The sequence below is a fragment of the Dermacentor andersoni genome, chromosome 8 (genome assembly GCF_023375885.2).
Source record: "Dermacentor andersoni chromosome 8, qqDerAnde1_hic_scaffold, whole genome shotgun sequence".
NCBI lineage: Eukaryota > Metazoa > Arthropoda > Arachnida > Ixodida > Ixodidae > Dermacentor > Dermacentor andersoni.
In genome coordinates, this window is record NC_092821.1 from 122,369,736 (window position 1) to 122,392,311 (window position 22,576).

Here is a 22,576-nt window from a genome sequence, read left to right on the forward strand (position 1 = left end):
TTTATCCAGACAACTTAGGCATCCCGAACTTAGGTTGCCGTCATGCACTGGATCAAGCGAGAAGCTAGTGGTATCGTAAGATCAATATTCAAATAATCACTCCACCTGTGCCCACTCTCGTTCAACCATTGGCCATTCGCGCCGCTTTTGTAACCTGTTTTTGTAACCTGGTTGACTGGTGCGGCATTGTAATTATTATGGCGGCTGTTGTGACGAACTGCTTGCATAGTTGATTTTTGTGAATACAGTAACAGCGATGTCACAAGGCTTTTATCGCTCACATGGCTCCAAAGGGTGACTGCCAGAACCTGAAAAATGTTAGTGCGTGTAGTTTGCTGCTTTCTAAAATAGCATTAAATAGCTGCTCCTAGTGCCTTTTTCATGCAGTAGCAAACTACACAGATTTTGCAAATTAAGTCACATTGTTTAAGAGTTCGTAAAGTTCACAACACTTTCGTTGTTTACGTTGTAAGGTTCATTTTCTGCACTTTTTAGAAACTAGAAACCACCGTGACGTTCGACGACAGTACGAATTACCACTCATTTTAACCCTTAAATGTTGCCCGTGAGTTCAAAAAGAGAGCTACACTTACAGCTTCGAATTCACTGCATACATATCTTTCGCACCGCCATTGTGCTGCCAGCGTAGCATGCAGAAAAGCTAGCTTTGCAGTTTGGAAAGAGTTCTGTGACACGAGGCCTGCAGTGCAGCACGTTGTAAAGCACTGGGATCCCTTTTGCAAGCGTTCAACTCACCTAGACATCAATTAATATTAAAGGAAAAGCTGTGCTCACCTTTCCTTGAAGCAGACGACCAATTTCTTGCACACGTCAGGCGCAGGAATTACATGTGAAATGTTTTGCCAGATCTTCTGCCTTTCATTACGGTGGACAGCAGTAAATCCTAATGTTATTTCTGACATTAGGCTGTCTGTAATCAACCCAAGAAAGCTAGTTTATCGTGTGCCACCAATACTCGTATACCTTTCTTATTCAAATGCAGAACATTGGCAAATTTTGTTTTCTTTCTATGTTTTTGAATTTATTCAATCACCATCAATACAAGCGCTTCGTGCCTGTCAAAATGGCAGCACGAGCGTTGGAACAAATCGCGGAAGCAGACGAAAGCGAACAGGTTATGGCTAGCTACACTCTACCCGTACGTTCTGTCCCTAGTGGAAAAACAGTTGTACTAGGTCAGGGGTGCTGGGCAAGGGGCATTTGTGCAGGTCTGGAGTTCAGTAGGTCATGGTGTTGATTGGCCATGTTTTTAAATGCATATTTGTTCATTCTGAGTGCTTGGAAAACTTCAAATTCCAAATTTGAGCCAAAGAAAATATTGAATAGCATAATATTCTATTGAATACCAAAAAATATTGAATAGTCACACAAGCCTAATAGTACAGTGAAATCCTGATAATTCTAATTGAAGGATAACTAAAAAGCCCTGTTAGTCCCAGCAAATTCTTAATTATTGGAATTGAGAAAAATGAGCGAGAATCCAAACTCCCGAAACTACACAATTGAATCTTTCACCCCAATACACCACTTTATGGACAAACCTGAGCCAAAGGCGAAGGTTCAATTTGTCGCTAGTACTTTAGTTGCTAGCTAATGTTGCGGGCCATAACAATGACTAGGAAAGATCTGCGAGAAGCCGAGACCGTACCAGAGCAAGCAAAGCACGCGCCAGAGTCCGTCCATGTTTTCTAGTCACGAAACTCCGCCATCACACTATGGGAGAGGTTCGTACGTTGCTCAAAGCTGCCTTCGCGGGGCGCCACTGTGCCATAGAGGGCATCGTTCGCGTACAGAAACGCTTGCGCGGTGAGAGGCGCTGGTCTCACCGCGCTCTGTGCAGGTGTTGCACTATTTTTCGAGTTCTGTCTGGACTGTTTAGCTGAAGTGGCGGGGTCAGACAACGATGTCATACACGTGTTGCGTGCCGGGGTGCCGTTCCAGCTACGAGGGAACGACTGAAAAAGTGTTGTTGTTTTGTTTACCGAGTGACAAGGAGCAGCGCGAGGAATGGAAGCTGGCCATACCGCTGCAGGAAAGTGGCGGTTTTAAGTTTGAATTGAAGTATATGCGTGTGTGCACGAAACACTTCGACGCCTCAGACATCATCACTGCTTACACATCAATATCAATGACGAAGCCATGTCCCTGGTGCGTGAAAAGCCGACGTTGATGCCTAACGCCGCCCCAAGGATTTTCTTAGGCCTTCCAGCGTGTCTCACGGAGCCCAAACCTCGGTCCCATTCGTCGACAGTGCAACCCCCGTTCGAATGACCACGAGTCGTCGGGTGCAATTGAAGAGCACCAATCAATGCATGTTTCCCATGTTGTGATGTTTTTTTCTTTACGCTTCTTATATCAGTGCCATGCTTCTAACAAACATCTTGCATTGTGAATGGTGGACCATTTGTGACTGGACGCTTCATTGTGCTGTCTGTGTGTCGCTTATTTTACATAATAAATAAAAAATCATGCTTGTATATTGTTTTTGCACCGACACAGTTTATTTCCTTTTCTGACCGAATTATAAAAATTGTTTTTATTATTATTTCTTGACCATAACAAGAATATCAGGACCGGTGATTAGAATATTTCAACCTCTTGTAAATAGTTTCGCATTAACAACCAAAATACTTAGTCTCGTCGTTTCTACATCCGAACCACGAGCAACGTGAATAAGTGCTGGGCTTAAGGACACTTCTAAATGACTGCTTGCTAAGACAATTACATAAGTACAATACAGTTTCAACTGTGCAGGTCCTAACACTTTACGTTCGCCTTAATGCTATGCTAAAAGCCGCACTGAAGACATTTAGTTGTGGGGTTTGCCTTACAGGTGCCACGAGGCACACTTTTGATCGCGATCAAGCCCGATCCGGATCGAATTCGTATATTCGAAAGCGTATATAAACAGCTGCCGAGAATCCCACGAGGCCACAATACTGCTGAGTGTTACCCCTTTTACTTGCTCTTCGGTCGAGACCCCCGTATTACTCTGGACACTTCACTCCCCTTGATACAGGATTTGAGGACCGAGTATGCCCCTGACGCCATCGCCCACGCTGACCATGCGCGCCAGCTTGCCCGTACTCGTCTGTTGGCATCGCAGGAATCTCAACGGCACGCTTACAATCGCCGCCATTGTGACAAATATTTTTCACCGGGCTCTCTCGTGCTACTTTGGTCCCTTTGCCGCCAAGTGGGGCTCTCCGAGAAACTTCTTCCATACTACAAAGGCCCTTATCGTGTTCTTCGTCAAGTGACCAATGTCACTAACGAGATAATCCCTGAGACCTCCGCCATGCCACCCGGTTCCACATCACCTGACGCTGTACACATCTCTCGGCTTGAGCCTTACTATGCCCTTACCGACGGCCCCGTCTGAAGCACGGGGACGGTGCTTTTTCTGCCGGGCGTCGTGTTACGGTGGGAAAAGAGAACAAGGTCGCTGACAGTGAAGAGGATGAAGTGGCAAGAGCCTCTCGGCATTCTCTGAAGCTGTTTATATACGCTTTGTAAATACACCGTGAAAATACGTTTTATACGCATGACAACACATTTTATACGATGAATAATATGAAAAGTGCACATACCGAGTGGCGCATGCCCAAAGACCCTAGTTGGTGTCAAAGTGGTTCAGTAAAGAGCAGCACGTAAACAGTGCAGCTGCGCTGCAGAGCACCTGAACAAGGTGGCCGTCAGACCTGCCAAGCAGCAGCGCGTGCTAAGGATCTCTGGATCTAGACAGGCTGCCACTGGCAATTGAACCTGGTGCACTGAAGCAGGCCGACCTTCCCTGCCGGTTGCCTTGTTTGGCTATGGATGCCGCCTCCCAGATCAGATGACAAGAAACCAGATACGATGCTCTGCACAGCCCTAGGCCTGCCCCTGTCAACCTCTACCGAGAGACTACTGCAATGCTGGGTGCCCATAGCATAGTGCAGAATGTAGAAGTGTTAGATATGGTAAATGGTAGTGTACATAGATTAGTTAGGTCTAGGATAGTTCTCAATTTGAAGAGGGAAAGACCAAATAAGTCAAGAGGGAACAGACCAACCTAGACACACTCAGGGTAAAAGCAGATGAATTCAGGCTGGTGCTCTCGGACAAATGTGCAGCTTTAGAACAGAAAAATAAAGATAACATTAAAGGTAATGAGTGAAACCGTAACTAGGGTGTAACTTGGAGAGACGGGAACAGAGCAAACAAGCGTAGCTGACGTAGTTACATTAAGGGCAAAAAATGGAGCTGGCCAGGCCTTGTAATGCATAGGGCAGATAATCGGTGGTCTATTAGAGCTACGGCATGGGTGTGAAGGAAAGGAAAACACAGTCGAGGACAGCAGAAAGTTAGGTGGGATGATGAAATTAAGAAATTTGCAGGCGCAACTTGGAATCTGCCAACACAAGACGGGTAAATGAAGATCACTGGGGGAGGCCACCCAGGATCATTGAAGAGCAGCACATACAAAGTGCCAGACACCCAGTGACCCAACTTGACGTCAAAGAGAAGAGCAGCACATATCCATTGTTACATGCTAAGTGACCCAAGCTGGGCCAACAGTTTGTTTTCAACCCAGTTCCCTCAGCACAGCAGCCAGATGCTCTGCCCATTTGACCGTAGACTGCTCAGTGTCCCAAGTTGGTGGGAAAGAGGTTAGGTGCATGCATGCATGCATGCATACATACATACATACATACATACATACATACATACATACATACATACATACATACATACAGCTAACTAGGGGAAGTTCTTAAAGAATGCTGTTGCATTAAAATGAACTTTGGCAAACAATTTGATGGGTTGGGCAGGTAACTCACAGTCTGTTGGGGATCCTGAATGGGTACCAATGGAAGTGATGTGCAGTTGTGGACAGCAGTCAATTAGGTAGTGTGATGAAATAGAAAATTAGCAAGCATAGGATGGTATCGGCTGGCCCAAGACGCGGGGCGATTAAGGATACCGCAGCGGACATTAAATAGGCTGATGGTGATGACCTTAGGATCTTGCAATCGCTTTAAAATGTATAAGATGAAAAAAGAAAGTCGGAGATACGTTCTGCTGTCGTAAACCTCGCACAGAAGAAGCTTGCCGTGCTTTTGAGTATTCAGTCTGAATTTTCCCTTGTAGTGTAAAGACCATAGTTGGTCTTTAGGAATACTGAACCGAAAAGGTTATGTTGTTTTCCATGTCTATGCATTGTAAGTGCATCTGCATTTATTCTATTGTCAGATTTACCACTTCTTGATGCTGTAACGGGACTGCAATCACTCCAATTATTTTCTGCAGGCCTCACAAATGCAATGAGCCTGGCTGAGGGTATCACTGCCACAATGGTATGCCACGCCCCTTCCAAGGTCATCGGTGAGGTTGAGGTTGGCACACAGTGCAGCTTGCCTTTGGCTGACAAGTCTGTTGGGTGCAGCTTCAGAGCAAGCAGCGAGTCGAGGAGCGTGCAGACCATAGAGACTGTGGATCAGTCAAGCTCATCTACAGGTGGGTAGTGACCGGCACCTCTCTTACTTTTACTAGCTTGTGTGAGTTTGTGGTAAATAGCCAAGTCTGCCTAGCTTCGTACGACCTGCTCAAGTGTGTATTACCTTCTGTTGCTGACAACATATTAGTTGGTTTGTCATTCTTTGCTGCATTCTGAGTGGAGGCAAAATGCAAAAATACTGCTCTACTGAACATATTGAAGCACCTTAGGTGGTAGAGCTTAATCCAGAGCCTTCCTGCCCTGGTGTTGCTGATCGAAGCCCTTGCATTGCTTTAGGATAACGTTAAACCCAGTGAGTCTCTTAGTTATGCATAAATCAGTATGTTAGTGTAAAAATATGAATGTGGATCAATGCTGAAGGTAAGCCGGCCCCTGTGTTTGAGGTGAATAAAATTCAAACAATATGCTTTAATGCAGTTAACTGCAACACATACTTTGTATTATCAATGTGCTCATTCATTGAAAGGAGGCGAAAACCACACGGGAACTGTCGAGATTCTTGTTCAGGGACAGCTTTCAGTCATGACATCCCACAGCACGTGACTATTGATTGAATCTGTTGGTATCAGTAGAACTCGTGTGTGGTGCTCACAGTGAAATCCCACCACAGTGTCTCCACGTTCACTGTTAACAGGGTAGCCATTGCGCAACAAAGCTTCCAGTGAAAATCGACCGTTACACTGCTTCTATTTCTAATCACTAAAACCAGACTGTGAAGTGCCACAATCGCACTGTACACTTCCACCTATGTTATCACATTGTTTGCAGAGGCAGTAATGAAGTCAAATCCGGAGATGTTATTTTTGTACCCCTAGCTGCATTAACACATGTTTGCACAAAGTTTGTAAAGTTGGCATTTTGGCCATAGTAAAAACAAATATGATGATGCTTACTCCATTTTGACAACTACAAACAAGAAAACACAGTATACATGGCAAACGCAGGAAGACTGTGCTGAAGGTATTTTACGACACCTGCGCCAAGGTCCAGCCTCTCCTTGGTAATTCAGTCGCATGCGGTTGCAGCATAAGATTTGCAAAATAGTTTACATAATGTTTATTGGCACGAAGTGGAATTCAGATCTTTTATTTGTCATGTTATAGTAATAAAGTCGCCGATTTATTTTATTCGGACACTCGATTTTCTGTACCTGCCAGAATATCCAGATTCTGCCATGGTACCGTCACGCGCTCCATGGAGCCAATGTATAACAGCGACCAAGATTTTGCATGTTTCAGACTCTTCTCGTTCAATTTTCCGGACTTTTTCTCTCAATCGCAAGTCAGAAGCTACCGAAAACACTAAGCACATCACCGTCATTTTGTTTTTCTGCCGCTTCAAATCCTCATTGCACGCATCTCGCATGCCCATTCAGAGCTTGCGTTTCCGGTACAGCCTCGATAGAAGGTACCACTTGCTGTAGCCGGCCCTCCTGCCAGGCTTAGCGTTGTCGTGTTTGCGAGATGTCGTTGCTGTCGGCGCTTGTCAGATGCATATGTTCAGTTGTACTGTTCCTATTGCCTCTAGTGCACATTGTGGTTCTCTTCGGCTGGATACCGCTATGCTAGGCTCAGCCGCTTCAACAACCAATCGTCTTCAGTGATGTCATCAACAGCTGCTACCTATGGCGCCCACACCACCTTCCTCGTCCACCTCCATCTTGACGAAGGCTTCGAAGCGAGGAAATTATAGCAGATTGATGATGGAAAAGAAGGTCGCCATTATCAGGCAAATGCAAAGTGGCCAATCGCAAGTGGACGTCACAAAAGAATTTGAAATCTCGAAGCAGGGAATGTCAGACTACCTAATAAACAAGGTGAAGATTTTAGAAGCCGCAAGGAAATCTGCTGGATCCCAACGGAAAATTGTCAGCCAAGGTGCCTGCCCAAAAATTGAAGAAGCTATTCTGATGTGACTGAAAACCACGATCGCCAACAAGTGCCAGTGTCCGGTGACGTCTTTAGTCAAAAGGTAGAAACCTTGGTGCTTCAGGTGAGGGCTTTAAATTTAGTCATGGCTTGATATGAAATGTCATTGTCCGAAATTTACAATGGCCCGTCCTTGACACCTACCCCAACTAAAGGAGATGGACTAGAGGCCATTAAAAACCCCTGGTGGTCAAAATCAATCCGGAGTCCCCCACTATAGCGTGCCTCATAATCAAATCATGTTATTTTGCACGTAAAACACCAGAATTCAGGAAAATGGCATGCCGCAGGGTTCTATTTTAAGCACAACACTGTTTGTGCTGAAAATTAACTTTAGAAACAGAATTACACCATTTTCTGTTATGCATTCTTTATACCTTGTTGATTTCCAATTTGCGTGCTACACATCAAACATGCTAAATTAAGGATGGCAGATTCCAATGATTTTAAACAAACTGATACAATCAGCAAATAAAGGCGTCGTCCGTTCCTCTACTAAAGAAGCTGTCGCTGTGGTTCATTTGCAAGAAAGCGGTTTACAACTGGACCCTGTCATGAAACTGCATGAATCCGTACTACCATTCAAATAGGATTACAAGTCTTATTTCATAAGAAGCTGAACTTCCTAGTGCACATATATAGTCTGAAGATTAAAGCAAGCAAGGCACTTAATGTTCTCAATATCCTGTCCTGGGAGCACTGGAGCTTTGACCGCCAATGTCGTCTGTGTATCTGTCGTTGCTTAGTATGCAGTAAAATAGATTCTGGCTGCATAACTTATGGCTCGGCCAGACAGTCATACCTCCAGCAATTAGATCCAATTCATAATCAAGGGCCATGTCTAGCAATCGGTGCCTACAGGACATCACCTGTTCCCAGTTTGTACTCGGATAGTGATGAGCCATCCTTGGAACATAGAAGAACACGACACATGCTTACCTCATTCTCAAAGTTTGATGGTCGCCAGAGCACATTTGCAATAACATTATGACCCGCTTCGATACAAGACTACACTGCGCGAACTACATGCAACTAGGCTTCTCATACTATGGTGCGAGGAAAAATGCTGAGAATACGACGTCCCTAATGAAGCAGTTTCTGTTGCTAACAGGCCAACCAGATTACCGCATTGGGGTGGCTTTACACAGTTGCTTGATTTTTCATCGACACACTTAAAGAAGTGCGATAATCCCACATGAACTCATAATACACGTCTTGCTGAGTACAAGAAACATGCCACACTTACACCGAATTTTACACCGACTAGTGAGAAGTGCAAAATTATGAGGGAAGCAGCATCATCGAAGCTACGTGGGAACATACTGTTAGGCTACCACTACTTGTCTCTGTTTTCATAGCTGAATGTTATGCTCTGAAGATGGCAGTGGAAAAAACTACATGAGTAGTAGTTTATTTCTAGGCCAATCCATCCACTTCTGCTCGGTCCCAAGCCACATCGCGATTCCAGGAAATGAGAGGGCGGATGAGTGTGCAGCTAAGGCAAAACACCAGGCTATTTCGAAAATAACAGTACCAGTTAGCAATGGGCTTCAAGCTATTCACCAAACGCTGACCTTCAAATGGCAAAGTGAATGTAGTTTGAGAGAAAACAACAAACTGCAACTTAGTTAATCACATAATGAAATAAAGAATTATACAATTTACAAATATTGTTACCTACTCCCCGCTTTGATTTTGGGAGCTGAACCACTTGTGCCCCTTCAGAAGTCCTAAACTTTCTCGAAGAAGCCGGTTTTATGAACATGCTTTAGAGCAATGCAGCTTTTGCACCCTCTACCATTGTTTTGTGAATGCCTTGTGAATGCCTTGTGTCTGGTGCATGGCCCATGTCGCTTTTGTGCCATTAATCTCGATTTATCTAACTGTACCTGCTAGTGTGTTGATTTGCATTGCGCTTTGCAGAGGGAGAGGTTTGTTGAGACTATTCCTTGTCCATTTCAGCAATCACTTGTCACAATTTTATGATGGCAGAGCAAAGTGCACGTCAAATAGCTTACACTTTAAGCAAAACTGAAGATGTTGTTATACATTGTTAAGCCTATACGGACGGCACTGAGTAAAGCCCAGGTCGCCAAGTAGTTTCCTGTGATAAAAATGGTTTGATCACTCAAAAAGAAGTCATCATACATTTTTGATGTATAGCCTGGACCAAAAATATAACGAAAGTTTGGGTGTGGATCATATGCAAATTTCGCTTTGAGGTGTGCCTTCACCGCAGTGTAGCGCACGCTATCGTGAAGCCATGCTACAGGGCAATGTTCACGATTGAATGTCATCACCTTGTTAACCCATTCATCCTCCCCTGCGTGTTGAGGCTCCCTTCTCCCCTTCTTCATGGTTGCTTGTTATCGTTCACTTTATGGGTCGTGAAATGGCACTCTACCATTTGGTTAATAGTGCACGCACTCAACGGCTCAGCAGCATCACCGAAAAGGAGGTTTTACATGTTGCTGGGTTATAAGCGGAAGATTATGTCCTAGCTGGCTCTTTACAATCTAAACTTGTGAAAACGTTGCCAAAAAAGGCCTTCAAACCTCAAGTGCTGGTTGAGGATGAGAGGGCAAGCTGAGTTAAAGCTTTTTGACACTGTCCTCTAAGGGTCGTAGAAATCCGTGAAAGTCTTCAAACACTCCAGATTCTATCACTTTGTAATTTTTTACCTTTCTGAAAAATCATTTGTATGGATGGATTTCAGAGTCATGAAGCATTAAGATGCAGAAATATTGAGTAAATTAAAAAGGGCTACTAGGCGTCATTTGTTCCAGTTTACCTGAAATCACCCTCAAGACCTCCCAAATCAAAAAGGAAAAGAAAGCTCATTAATTTTAATATCTGTGTTCATTTTTCACATTTCATAATACTACTACCTTTGTTTCATTTGTGCAGCACCGAGGCCTTCTATTTCTCTATCAACAGCCAATGGTGGCAATTCACAGCATGGATGCCTCCCCCAAGATAGTCTCTGTGACTATGAGGCTGATAAACTATTTCATCTGGAAGCCCATGCTAGCGTACATAGTGACGAGCGTCTGTTTAAGTGCCATTTGTGCCCTTGGAGCTTCTCTAGAAAAGATGCCCTGAAGAGGCACTTGTGCATCCACACGGGTGAGCGGCCATTTCAGTGTCCTTCATGCCTTCAGAGATTCTCACATAAGTCCCAGGTCAGGCAACACATGCGTACCCACACAGGCGAGAAGCCATTTCAGTGCCCTTCAAGCCCTCGGAGCTTCTCACAAAAGGCCCACCTGAAAGACCACCTGCGTGTGCATACAGGTGAAAAGCCATTTCAATGCCCTACATGCCTTAAAACCTTCTTACATAAGTCCAGCCTGAAAGATCACCTGCAAAACCACACAAATGAGAAGCCATTTCAATGCCCGTCGTGTTCTCGGAGTTTCTCACGCAAGTGCATCATGCAGGAACACCTGCACACCCACACAGGCGAGAAGCCATTTCAGTGCCCTTCATGCCTTCAGCACTTCCCGGGAAGAACCCACCTGAAAACCCACCTGCGCACCCACACAAGTCAGAAACCACTACAGTGCCCTTCATGCCCTCGGAGATTCTCACAAATGACCCATATGAAAGACCACCTGCGCACCCACTCAGGAGAGAAGCCATTTCAATGCCCCTCATGCCTTCAGAGTTTCTCACAAAAGAGCCACCTCAAAGTCCACCTGCGCACACACACTGGTGAAAAGCCATTTCGATGCCCTTCATGCCCTCAAAGCTTCTTGCATAAGTCCAGCGTGGAAAACCACCTGCGCACTCACACAGGCGAGAAGCCATTTCAATGCCCTTCATGCCTTCAGAGCATCTCACAAAAGGCCTACCTGAAAGACCACCTGCGCATCCACACAGGAGAGAAGCCATTTCAATGCCCCTCATGCTTTCACAGCTTCTCACGAAAGAGCTACCTGAAAGCCCACCTGCGCACCCACACAGGTGAAAAGCCATGACAGTGCTCTTGATGCCCTCAAAGCTGCTCGCATACATCCAGCATGAGGGACCACTTGCGAACCCACACAGATGAGAAGCCATTTCTATGCCCTTCATGCCCTCGGAGCTTCTCGTGCAAGTCCAACATGAAGGAACACCTGCACACCCACACAGGCAAGAAGCCATTTCATTGCCCTTCGTGCATTCAGAAATTCTCGCTGAAGAGTGCCATGAAGCAACACCTGAGTCTTCATTCATTCCTGAGTATTCAACAGTTTTCTGTGGGAGACTATGTTCTTGTTTGAAACTACAGAGGACCACCGAGATTGCTTCCGGGTTCTGTGGTACGGCAATAAGGACCTGTTTATTGTGCGGTTATGGTGCACATGCCGCAGGGCTTCGTAGTGTGGCATCATCACCAAGATCAGCTTCTCCCGGTGGCGCTGGCATCTCCAAATCCGAAAACAACAAGGGCAGGTTCTGGGAGTTCTCAGACACACCTGCGGAGACGACTACGGCAGTGCACATCGCTTCAGAGGCTACACCATCTGTGCGAAGATGTTCTGCCGGCTATCGACAACCACCAGATCGCTACACACAGCCTTAGTTTTGTATAACCGGTAACTCCCCACAAATTAAGCACGAATGAATGTCATGTATGTGATAGCGCCACATGCTTTCGATAGCTTCAGCAAGTCAACCTTCCAGGTAGGCGCATGAACTGACTGCGATTGCTTATAAGGCTGGCATGAATGTCTTCTGACACTTGAACTTGTACTTCTGTTCTTGCTGCATTATGTAGCAATAAACTGTTTGCTACTGTTCTACGTTCGTTTGCAGATTCCTACAACGCACAAGTGACACCATTGCCTTTGGCACCAATGTTCTCGGCATCGGGTGCATAATTCTCATGATTGCAACACACTGTTCGTTACTTTAAATGGTTGTAAAATGTAATACCCTAGCTTTTATCATAGCACACCAAACCTTTTTGGGAAAAAACGCTAGAAAACACATTCTAACTAGGCAAACATACTATCTGAAGTCAGTGAAACGTTCAGCAGACTCGAATGTAGTTATCTATGCATTGTGCAAATTGTTGCAGCACGAAACGCTGACACATGCTGAACTGGTGGGGCCCGAGCGACATGAGACGCGTATTGTCTTTTTTGCTGCTTCACATGCTCGTGTGCATTCTTCAAATTCGGCCTGGGTCAGGAGTTTAGGGTGGGGCATTATTTTGGTGGGAAGATTTAACGTGCCGACTTCGCGAGAATCGTTTTGGCCTGAGCATCCAATTGCAACAAGCAGGGGTTGCTCGAGCAGACCTAGATACATTATGTTGTTTTCCGATTGAACAGTATTTAAAAATATTGACAGGAAACCAAAATGAAATCGAGCTGGTTTGTGATGCCAGAATACGAGGCTGCCAGAGCAAAACATGACTCTCACTTCATGCCGCCTGCAGCAGGGAACAGTGGTGTGTTTGGGTTATCGCATATTAAAAGCATGCATTACGCTTCCAATGACAGTATGTTACAGGTGCTGTGAAATGTATAGTAGGTGAAAATGCTTATCGCAGTAGGGTTAGCTGCAGTAGCTGTGAATGCAACGTGCGAAGGCTGACAAGATTCGCTGGTATCAGAATGGGAAACTAAGCAGGTGCCATCATTTTCACTTGCCACGGGCAAGTGAGTACTGTGGGGGAAGCTGCTGTGGCGACTGCCTACTACTCTGAATTGCGTTAGCCTCACACCTTTTCTTGTTCACATAAGATCTAGCGGCGGAATGCAGTTTGGCAGTTCACCGAACGCTGGTGTCGAAAGATCTAAATTTCCGGGAACGTATGAAAGGGACCTTGGAATGATTTTGACAGCTCTCTACAAATGCGCTGATTTGTTGGGGTAGGTCCTTCTAATCCCTAAGTGGTGCAGTTAGGTGCTCCACATAAAGTGCATAATTGATTATAAGTAGGGGTGTGCAAATAGAAACTTTTTAGACCGCATGAAATTCGAATTGAATAATTCCAGAATCGAAATGAATGTCAACACTTTTCTAATAGTATTCGAATAAGCAGCCATTTTCATAATTGATGTAAAACGGTATTGAGGTCGTAGTAGCCATACATGTAGCATCTTTCTGTCATGACATTGTACATTACCAAGTGTTTATCAAAATGCAGAAACGGAGCATTAGATACAATTAAGGAGTTTCTTTGCATATACAGGACTTTCTGAAATATACAGGACTTTCTGGACGCTGCATTGCTCCCTACGCCGCCAAATCCTCTACTGACGTTGCCCACTCATCTGAACCTTCTTGACGTGCAAGTCGACGGTGTTTCTGTGTCTGCACTTATAGACACTGGGGCGCATTTGTCGGTAATGAGCGCTGACCTTCGTAACCGGCTCAAGAAAATTATCACGCCCGCCACGACGGCTGTTGTCCGTGTCGCCGATGGCGGAACAGCCCCCGTGATTGGTATGTGTACCGCCCGCGTCTCCTTCGGCAATCTCTCCACTGTCGTGCTATTTACAGTCATCGCTCACTGTCCCCACGGCATCATCCTCGGCTTAGACTTCCTCTCCGCACATTCTGCTCTCATCGATTGCTCCGCCAGTACTCTCCGTCTTGACCTGCCTGTTCTGGATCCCGCTGAACCACACCCCAGTCGCCTCAGTTCCATCGACTTCGTTCGCTTGCCACCTTCGGCACTGACTTACGTTGACTTAGTGTCATCCCCACCAGTCCCCGATGGTCACTACATCGCGGCTCCTATGCAAGACGTCCTCCTTACACACGGTATCACAGTACCTCATACAATTTTATCTATTACGGCGAATTGCTTCTGCCTGCCAGTAGTCAATTTTGGCTTGACAACCCAAGTGCTGCCACGCGGGACATCGTTTTGTTTCCTACCACGATATTTTTTACTTTAACGATCGTCCTTTGGCCCAAACTACAGCTGCTAAACATCGCATTAATACCGGCGATGCTCCTCCTATTCATCGCCGCCCGTATCAAGTGTCACCAGCTGAGCATCAAGTTATTCACACCGAAGTTTGGAGAATGCTTGCCAAGAACATTATTGAACCGTCATGTAGTCCATGGGCGTCACCTGTTGTACTGGTCAAAAAGAAGGATGGCTCATGGCACCTTTGCGTGGATTATCGGCACCTTAACAGGGTTACCAAAAAGGACGTGTATCCCCTACCTCGGATTAATGAAGCCCTTGACTGCCTCCTTGGTGCTCACTGTTTCTCCTCTATTGACCTTTGCTCCGGCTATTGGCAGATTGCCGTGGACGATCTCGACATCGAGAAGACTGTTTTTGTAACACCCGACGGTCTTTATCAATTCAAAGTGATGGCGTTTGGTCTATGTAACGCCCCTGCCACCACTTTTGAACGCATGATGGACTCCCTTCACGGTTTCAAATGGTCCACGTGCCTGTGCTACTTCGACGACATTATAGTATTCTCCCCAACGTTCGCTACGCACCTCGAGCGCCTCTCGGCAATCCTGGATGTTTTCCGTCGAGTCGGTCTGCAACTCAACGCATCGAAGTGCCAATTCGGCCGTCGCCAGATTACCATCCTTGGACATCTCATTGACGCGAACGGAGTGCAACCGGACCCAGGCAAGATCCATGCTGTTACGCACTTCCCTGTTCTGAAGTGTGTCAAGGATGCGTGCAGCTTCATCGGCCTTTGTTCGTACTTCTGCCGTTTCATGAAAAATTTTGCCGCCATAGCATCACTAACCGAGCTTTTGAAAAAAGATGCCCCTTTCCAGTGGGGCGATAACGAGGCCTCTGCATTGTCGTATCTAATCGACCTTCTCACAACGCCTCCCGTTTTGGCCCATTTTGATCCTTCTGCGCCTACCGAAGTCCGTACTAATGCCAGCGGTCACGGAGTTGGCACACTACTGGCACAATGCCAGCGCAGCCACGACCATGTTATCGCTTACGCCAGCAGGCTCCTCTCACCTGCAATGCGCAACTATTCCATCACTGAGCGTGAGTGTCTGGCCCTAGTTTGGGCGGTTGCGAAATTGCTCCCATACTTATATGGCCGACCCTTTTCCGTTGTCACAGACCATCAAGCGCTTTGCTGGTTATGCTCACTGAAAGATCCTACAGGAAGACTTGGTCGCTAGGCCTTACGCCTCCAAGAATATTCATATACTGTCACCTATAAATCTGGCCGACTAGACGAAGACGCCGACAGTAGTAGCGCCAACGGCATTTTCTCTGTGTCTGCCTTCACTAACATCGCCGATGAGCAGTACCGAGACCTATCGCTGCGAGCACTCATCGAGCGTCTGCGCTCTACACCTACCGACGCATCCGTTCGCCGATATGTCCTGCAGGGCGGCATTCTGTATCGAAGGAACTTCCTCCCTGATGGCTCTGATCTTGTCGTGCCAAAACATCTACGGCAGACTGTGCTCTTTGAGATGCACGATGCACCCACTGCGGGACATCTTGAGGTAACCCACACGTACGACCGCGTCCACCGCCGCTTCTATTGGCCTGGTCTCGCTCGCTTCATCCGACGCTATGTTGCTGCCTGTGATCTCTGCCAGCGTCGGAAAGCACCTCAGGTGCTACCTGCCGGTCATCTCCAGCCGATCACCGTCCCTGTGGAACCGTTCTTTTGTGTTGGATTAGACCTCCTCAGTCCCTTTCCCACGTCATCCTCTGGGAACAAACGGGTAGCCGTCGCAACTGATCACGCCACCCGATACGCTATCACGCGGGCTCTCCCTACCAGTTGCGCCACTGACGTCGCGGAATTTCTCTTGCGTGACATCATCTTGCTTTATGGCGCCCCGCGATAGCTGCTTACTGACCGTGGTCGAAACTTCCTCTCGAAAGTTATCGCCGACATTGTGCGTTCCTGCTCCATTCAACACAAGCTGACTCCCTCATACCGTCCTCAAACCAATGGCCTGACAGAGCAGTTAAACTGTACTCTTACCGATATGCTGTCCAAGTACGTTTCCAAGGACCACCACAACTGGGACATTGCCCTTCCTTACGTAACATTTGCGTACAATTCTTCCCTGCATGACACCGCCTGGATTTTCTCCATTTTATTTACCGTACAGTCGTGAACCTACCTTGCCCCTAGACACGGCACTTCCTCTGGCTGCGATCTCAACAAGTGAGTATGCACACAACGCCGTCGCCCTCGCCGACCATGCACGCCAGCTTGCCCGTGTTCGACTGACGGCCTTACAAACCACTCAGCAGTGTCAGTACAACTCCCGCCATCGTGACGTACAGTTTTCGCCTGGTGCGCTCGTGCTCCTGTGGTCGCCCTCTCGGCACGTCGGACTTTCAGAGAAGCTCCTTTCGCGATACACAGGGCCCTACTGCGTGCTGCGCCAGGTGAAGCCTGTGACGTACGAAATTGCTCCTGTGGGTTCAACCTCGTCCTCTCATCTGGCATCTAGTGATGTCATGCATGTCAGTATGCTCAAGGCCTACTATACTGCTTCCGAGTCCAGCCTTTAGTCGCTCCGGGACGGCGCTTTTGCCGCCGGGGGTAGTGCTACGGAACAGTATTTGCGATCACGAAGAGGCGAGCAGTGAGAAGACGACGACGACGATTAGAGGCTAGCGCGGGCTGTTGCCTCTTGGCCAAGCGCGGCGTATTTTCTTGTAAATATACTTGTATATAGCTTTTCATCTGCGTCTTCCTATGTAACAATATCATTTAAACAACCTTGAGTTCATGACGAGTTGTTTTTTTTTATTAAACAAAGGAAAAGAAAGCCTGTAAAATAAACAAAAAAGATTTTAAAGAAGGCACCAATGTGACCATGACGACGCTTCTGCGCACCAAAGATTGTATCAATCTTTACGCAAGCCTTGTCAAATAGCGACACTTGGAAGAAGCGCCTGCACTTTTTGCTCGATCCGTCAGCAGTTTTTGGCTCGTATCTTCGGTCCTTATTAAGTCCTTATCAAATGTGAGGTTATGCAATCTTGTAACGGCTTGCTTTCCGAACCCTTGTAAGACCACGACCCAGGTTTGCACATCCATAATATACACAATGTAGTATGACAACATTTGCCATTTGCCACCTTTTATTACAGGTGCAGTGACACATTGCGACGTGAATTTTTGTAAATATCGCAGGCTTTTTCTTGTGTTTTCTTTTTCTGTGTGTGTGTGCTTTGTTGTAGAAAAAAAAAAGGACCACACAAGGCCTAGGTTGCTGTATATACTGTTACTGGTCATTCCTCAATGTATTGCACAAGCTTTGCATTGGAACTTTATTGAATAAATACGATAATATATGTTACCTCATTAACCTAAATGTTTATTGCTTGTTCACAATGAAAAGACAAATGCTAGTCTAGTCTAGTCTAGACAATTGCTTGACTAGCCTATCAACATAGGCGTTGTTCACAGAAAACCCTTGGTTATTTTTTTTTCTTTACCATTTAGTTAGCACATCTGGTCTGTAACTTAATGGTGCTTTCTGAAAAACGCCTGTAGGAAGGCTTCCTTTGTAGTTTCATGCTACAGTCGGATGTATGTCAATTTTTCTTTGTCATGAATTTTGCTTGCCTAGCGGGCTTCCGGAGAATTGATTTACCGTAACCTAATAATGTTCTTCAAAGTCAGATAAAGCATGCCTTTTCTTTGTCTGCCTGTATTTTACTTATATTGACCTTTACCGTGCTGTGCCAAGATGCATATTTACAGTTCCAAAACAGACAATTCATACTCCAAACCTGCTCCAAAGTGCCAAATTTGCTGCTGTGAGAGCAGCGCCAAAACTTCCTGGCCACTTCCATCCCTGAATGCCTTTCTACACAAACAGCAGTCTCACAATTTTTTTGCTTGGACAAAGCCTATGATGCGCATGGATATTTGGTATATTGCAGGATTTGGCAGACCTAGGGATTCGTGGCAAGATGCTGAGGTGTCCAGCAGACTTTTTGTCCATTCAAACATTTCAGGTGCATCTGGTCACTGTGCTTTTGCACATATTCAACCAGGAAAACGGCACCTGCCATGGTGGCTGAGCAGCTATGGTGTTGCGCTGCTAAGCATGAGGTCACGTGATCAAATCCCGGCCGTGGTGGCCGCATTTCGATGAGGGCAAAATGCAAAAACACTCTATCCCATACACTAGAGGCCGGTAAAGATAGTCGGTGGTCAAAATTAATCTGGAGTCCCCCACTACGGTGTGCTTCATAATCAAATCATGTTTTTTGGCACGTAAAATACCAGAATTCAGGAAAATGGCATGCTGCAGGGTTGTATTTTAAGCACAACACTATTTGTGCTGAAAATTAACTTTAGAAACAGAATTACACCATCTTCTGTTATGCGTTCTTTATACCTTGTTGATTACCAATTTGCCTGCTATGCATCAAACATGCTAAATTAAGGATGGCAGATTCCAATGACTTTAAACAAACTGATACAATGAGCAAATAAAGACGTCGTCCGTTCCTCTACTAAAAAAGCTGTCGCTCTGGTTCATTTGCAAAAAAGGGATTTACAAATTGGACCCTGTCATGAAACTGCATGACGCCGTACTACCAGTCAAACAGTATCACAAGTCTTTAGGGGTTTTATTTCATAAGAAGCTGAACTTCCTAGTGCACATATATAGTCTGAAGATTAAAGCAAGCAAGGCACTTAACATTCTCAATATCCTGCCTGGAAGCACTGGAGCTTTGACCGCCAATGTTGTCTGTGTATCTGTCGTTGCTTAGTATGCAGTAAAATAGACTCTGGCTGCATAACTTATGGCTCAGTCAGACAGTCATACCTCCAGCGATTAGATCCAATTCCTAATCAAGGGCCATGCCTAGCAATCAGTGCCTACAGGACATCACCTATTCCCAGTTTGCAATCGGAGACTAATGAGCTGTCCTTGGAACATAGAAGAATGCAACATTTGCTTACCTACGTCCCTAAAGTTCGAGCATCGCCAGATCACATTTGCAATAACATTATCTCCTGCTTCGATACAAGACTACACTACACGAACAAAACACATGCAGTTCGACTTCTCATACTACGGTGCAAGGAAAAATGTTGAGAATATGATGTCCCTAATGAAGCACTTTCTGTTGCTAACAGGCCAACCGTATTACCCCATTGGGGTGACTACACAATTGCTTCATTTTTTCATCAACACTTAAAGAAGCGCGATAACACCACATACATACATACATACATACATACATACATACATACATACATACATACATACATACATACATACATACATACATTATTTCAGCAGCTCACAACTTATTGCACATATCGAGCCCGCATAAACGCAAGTCGCTTGTGGGCGGGTCACGGCAGACATGAGATGCTAGCTCGCTGCTAGCAAAAGAAGTACGACGTATATGTTACATATCGCAACAGCTTGAAGAGAACACTGAACAGGAATATTTTACTGTGTTAGTAGCATGAGAAAGAAAACTAATTTGAAAAATAAAATTTCCCTCCCTGAATACATGAATATATAACACACAAGTCTGGCGCAGTACAAGAAACATGCCACACTTACACCGAATTTTCCACCGACTAGTCAGAGGTGCAAAGTTATGAGGGAAGCAGCGTCATCGAAGGTACGTGGGAACGTACTGTTAGGCTACCCCTACGTGTCTCTGTTTTCATAGCTGAATGTTATGCTCTAAGGGTGGCAATGGAAACAAGTACAAGAGTAGTTTATTTCAAGGCCAATCCATCCACTTCTGCTCGGTCCCAAGCCACGTCGCAATTCCAGGAAATGAAAAGGCGGATGAGTGTGCAACTAAGGCAAGGTGCCAGGCTATTTCGAAAATAACAGTGCCAGTTGGCAACGGGCTTCAAGCTGTTTGCCAAGCACTGGCCTTCAAATGGCAAAGTGAACGGAATTTGAGAGATTGCAACAAAATGCAACTTTTAAAATCTGCCGTCAGTGAACGAAAAACATGTCACCATCAAGAACACGTTATCGAAATAATTGTATAATTCGCTTCTGCAGATTATACAATTTACAAAGACCTTTACACCCCGCTTTGATTTTGGGAGATAACCACTTGTGCCCCTTCAGAAGTCCTGAACTTTCTCGAACAAACCAGTTTTATGAACAGGCTTTAGAGCAACGTAACTTTTGCACCCTCTACCTTTGTGTTGTGAACACCTTGCGTCTGGTACAGCACAGCCCAAGTCACTTTTGTGCCATTAATGCCGATTTAACTAACTTTACCTGCTAGTGTGTTGATTTGCATTGCGCTTTACAGTGGGAGAGGTTTGTTTAGACCATTGCTTACCCATTTCAGCAATCGCTTGTCACAATCTTGTGATGGCAGAGCAGTGGCAGGTCAAATAGTTTACACTTTGAGCAAAACTGAAGATGTCGTTATACTTTATTAAGCCTATACGGATGGCACTGAGTAAAGCCCAGGTCGCCAAGTAGTTTTCTCAAATACAGAATGGTGTGATCGCTCAAAAAGAAGTTACGGTATTTTTTTTATGTATAGCCTGCGCCAAAAATATAACAGGAAAGGTGCGGATTATATGCAAATTTCGCTTTGAGGTGTGCCTTCGCCACAGTGTAGCACACGCTATCATGAAGCCACACTTCAAGGCAATGTTCGCCATTGAAAGTTATCGCCTTGTTAACCCAGCCTTTTCCCCCCACATGTTGAGACTCCCTTCTCCCCTCCTTCATGGTCGCTCGTTGTCCTTCTCTTTATGGATCGCCAATTTGCACTCTACCAATTGGCTGATACTGCCTACAGTGCCACCAAATTCGAACTCGGATCACGATAAGGTGCGCTCAACGGCCCAGCAGCATAGCCGTAAAGGAGGTTTTACATGTTGGTGGGTTATAAGCACAAAAATACAGTATGTCCTAGCTGGCTCTTTACAATCTAAACTTAGGAAAATGTTGCCAAAGAAGGCCTTCAAACATCAAGTGCTCGTTGAGGATCAGAGGGCAAGCTGGGTTAAAGCTTTTTGAATCTGTCCTCAAAGGGTCGTAAAAATCTGCGACAGTCTTCAAACACTCCAGATTCTCTCTTCGTAATTTTTTACCTTTCTGAAAAATCATTTATTGGATGGACTTCAGAGTCATGAAGCATTAAGATGCAGAAATATTGAGTAAATCAAAAAGGACTCTGAAGTCCATCCAATAAATGATTTTTCAGAAAGGTAAAAAATTACGAAGAGAGAATCTGGAGTGTTTGAAGACTGTCGCAGATTTTTACGACCCTTTGAGGACAGATTCAAAAAGCTTTAACCCAGCTTGCCCTCTGATCCTCAACGAGCACTTGATGTTTGAAGGCCTTCTTTGGCAACATTTTCCTAAGTTTAGATTGTAAAGAGCCAGCTAGGACATACTGTATTTTTCTGCTTATAACCCACCAACATGTAAAACCTCCTTTTCGGCTATGCTGCTGGGCCGTTGAGCGCACCTTATCGTGATCCGAGTTCGAATTTGGTGGCACTGTAGGCAGTATCAGCCAATTGGTAGAGTGCAAATTGGCGATCCATAAAGAGAAGGACAACGAGCGACCATGAAGGAGGGGAGAAGGGAGTCTCAACATGTGGGGGAAAAGGCTGGGTTAACAAGGCGATAACTTTCAATGGCGAACATTGTCTTGAAGTGTGGCTTCATGATAGCGTGTGCTACACTGTGGCGAAGGCACACCTCAAAGTGAAATTTGCATATAATCCGCACCTTTCCTGTTATATTTTTGGCACAGGCTATACATAAAAAAAATACCGTAACTTCTTTTTGCGTGATCACACCATTCTGTATATGAGAAAACTACTTGGCGACCTGGGCATTACTCAGTGCCATCCGTATAGGCTTAATAAAGTATAACGACATCTTCAGTTTTGCTCAAAGTGTAAACTATTTGACCTGCACACTGCTCTGCCATCACAAGATTGTGACAAGCGATTGCTGAAATGGGTAAGCAATGGTCTAAACAAACCTCTCCCACTGAAAAGCGCAATGCAAATCAACACACTAGCAGGTAAAGTTAGTTAAATCGGCATTAATGGCACAAAAGTGACTTGGGCTGTGCTGCACCAGACACAAGGTGTTCACAACACAAAGATAGAGGGTGCAAAAGTTACGTTGCTCTAAAGCCTGTTCATAAAACTGGTTTGTTCGAGAAAGTTCA

The 22,576-nt window shown here is 45.4% G+C and overlaps 2 protein-coding genes and 1 long non-coding RNA gene across 10 annotated transcripts in view; 2 read left to right on the top strand and 1 right to left on the bottom strand.

Moving 5' to 3' along the window:
* LOC140219863 (uncharacterized) overlaps window positions 1-22,576 on the top strand; it is a 478,555-nt gene that overhangs the window by 305,762 nt on the left and 150,217 nt on the right. The window lies entirely within an intron of this gene.
* Window positions 1-22,576, bottom strand: part of l(1)10Bb (BUD31-like protein) — a 125,930-nt gene that overhangs the window by 14,915 nt on the left and 88,439 nt on the right. The window lies entirely within an intron of this gene.
* LOC126529029 (uncharacterized) overlaps window positions 1-22,576 on the top strand; it is a 76,722-nt gene that overhangs the window by 3,904 nt on the left and 50,242 nt on the right. For 3 of the 6 annotated variants that reach the window (XM_072289875.1, XM_055069581.1, XM_055069579.1), the window contains exon 3: window positions 5,314-5,520. In XM_072289875.1, coding sequence (XP_072145976.1) covers window positions 5,328-5,520 — 193 coding nt within the window. In that variant the 5' untranslated portion in view covers window positions 5,314-5,327. Of the gene's footprint in view, window positions 1-5,313; window positions 5,521-10,356; window positions 12,459-22,576 lie in introns of those variants that run through there. The other 3 variants (XM_055069580.1, XM_072289876.1, XM_055069578.1) reach the window with 3 other exon arrangements.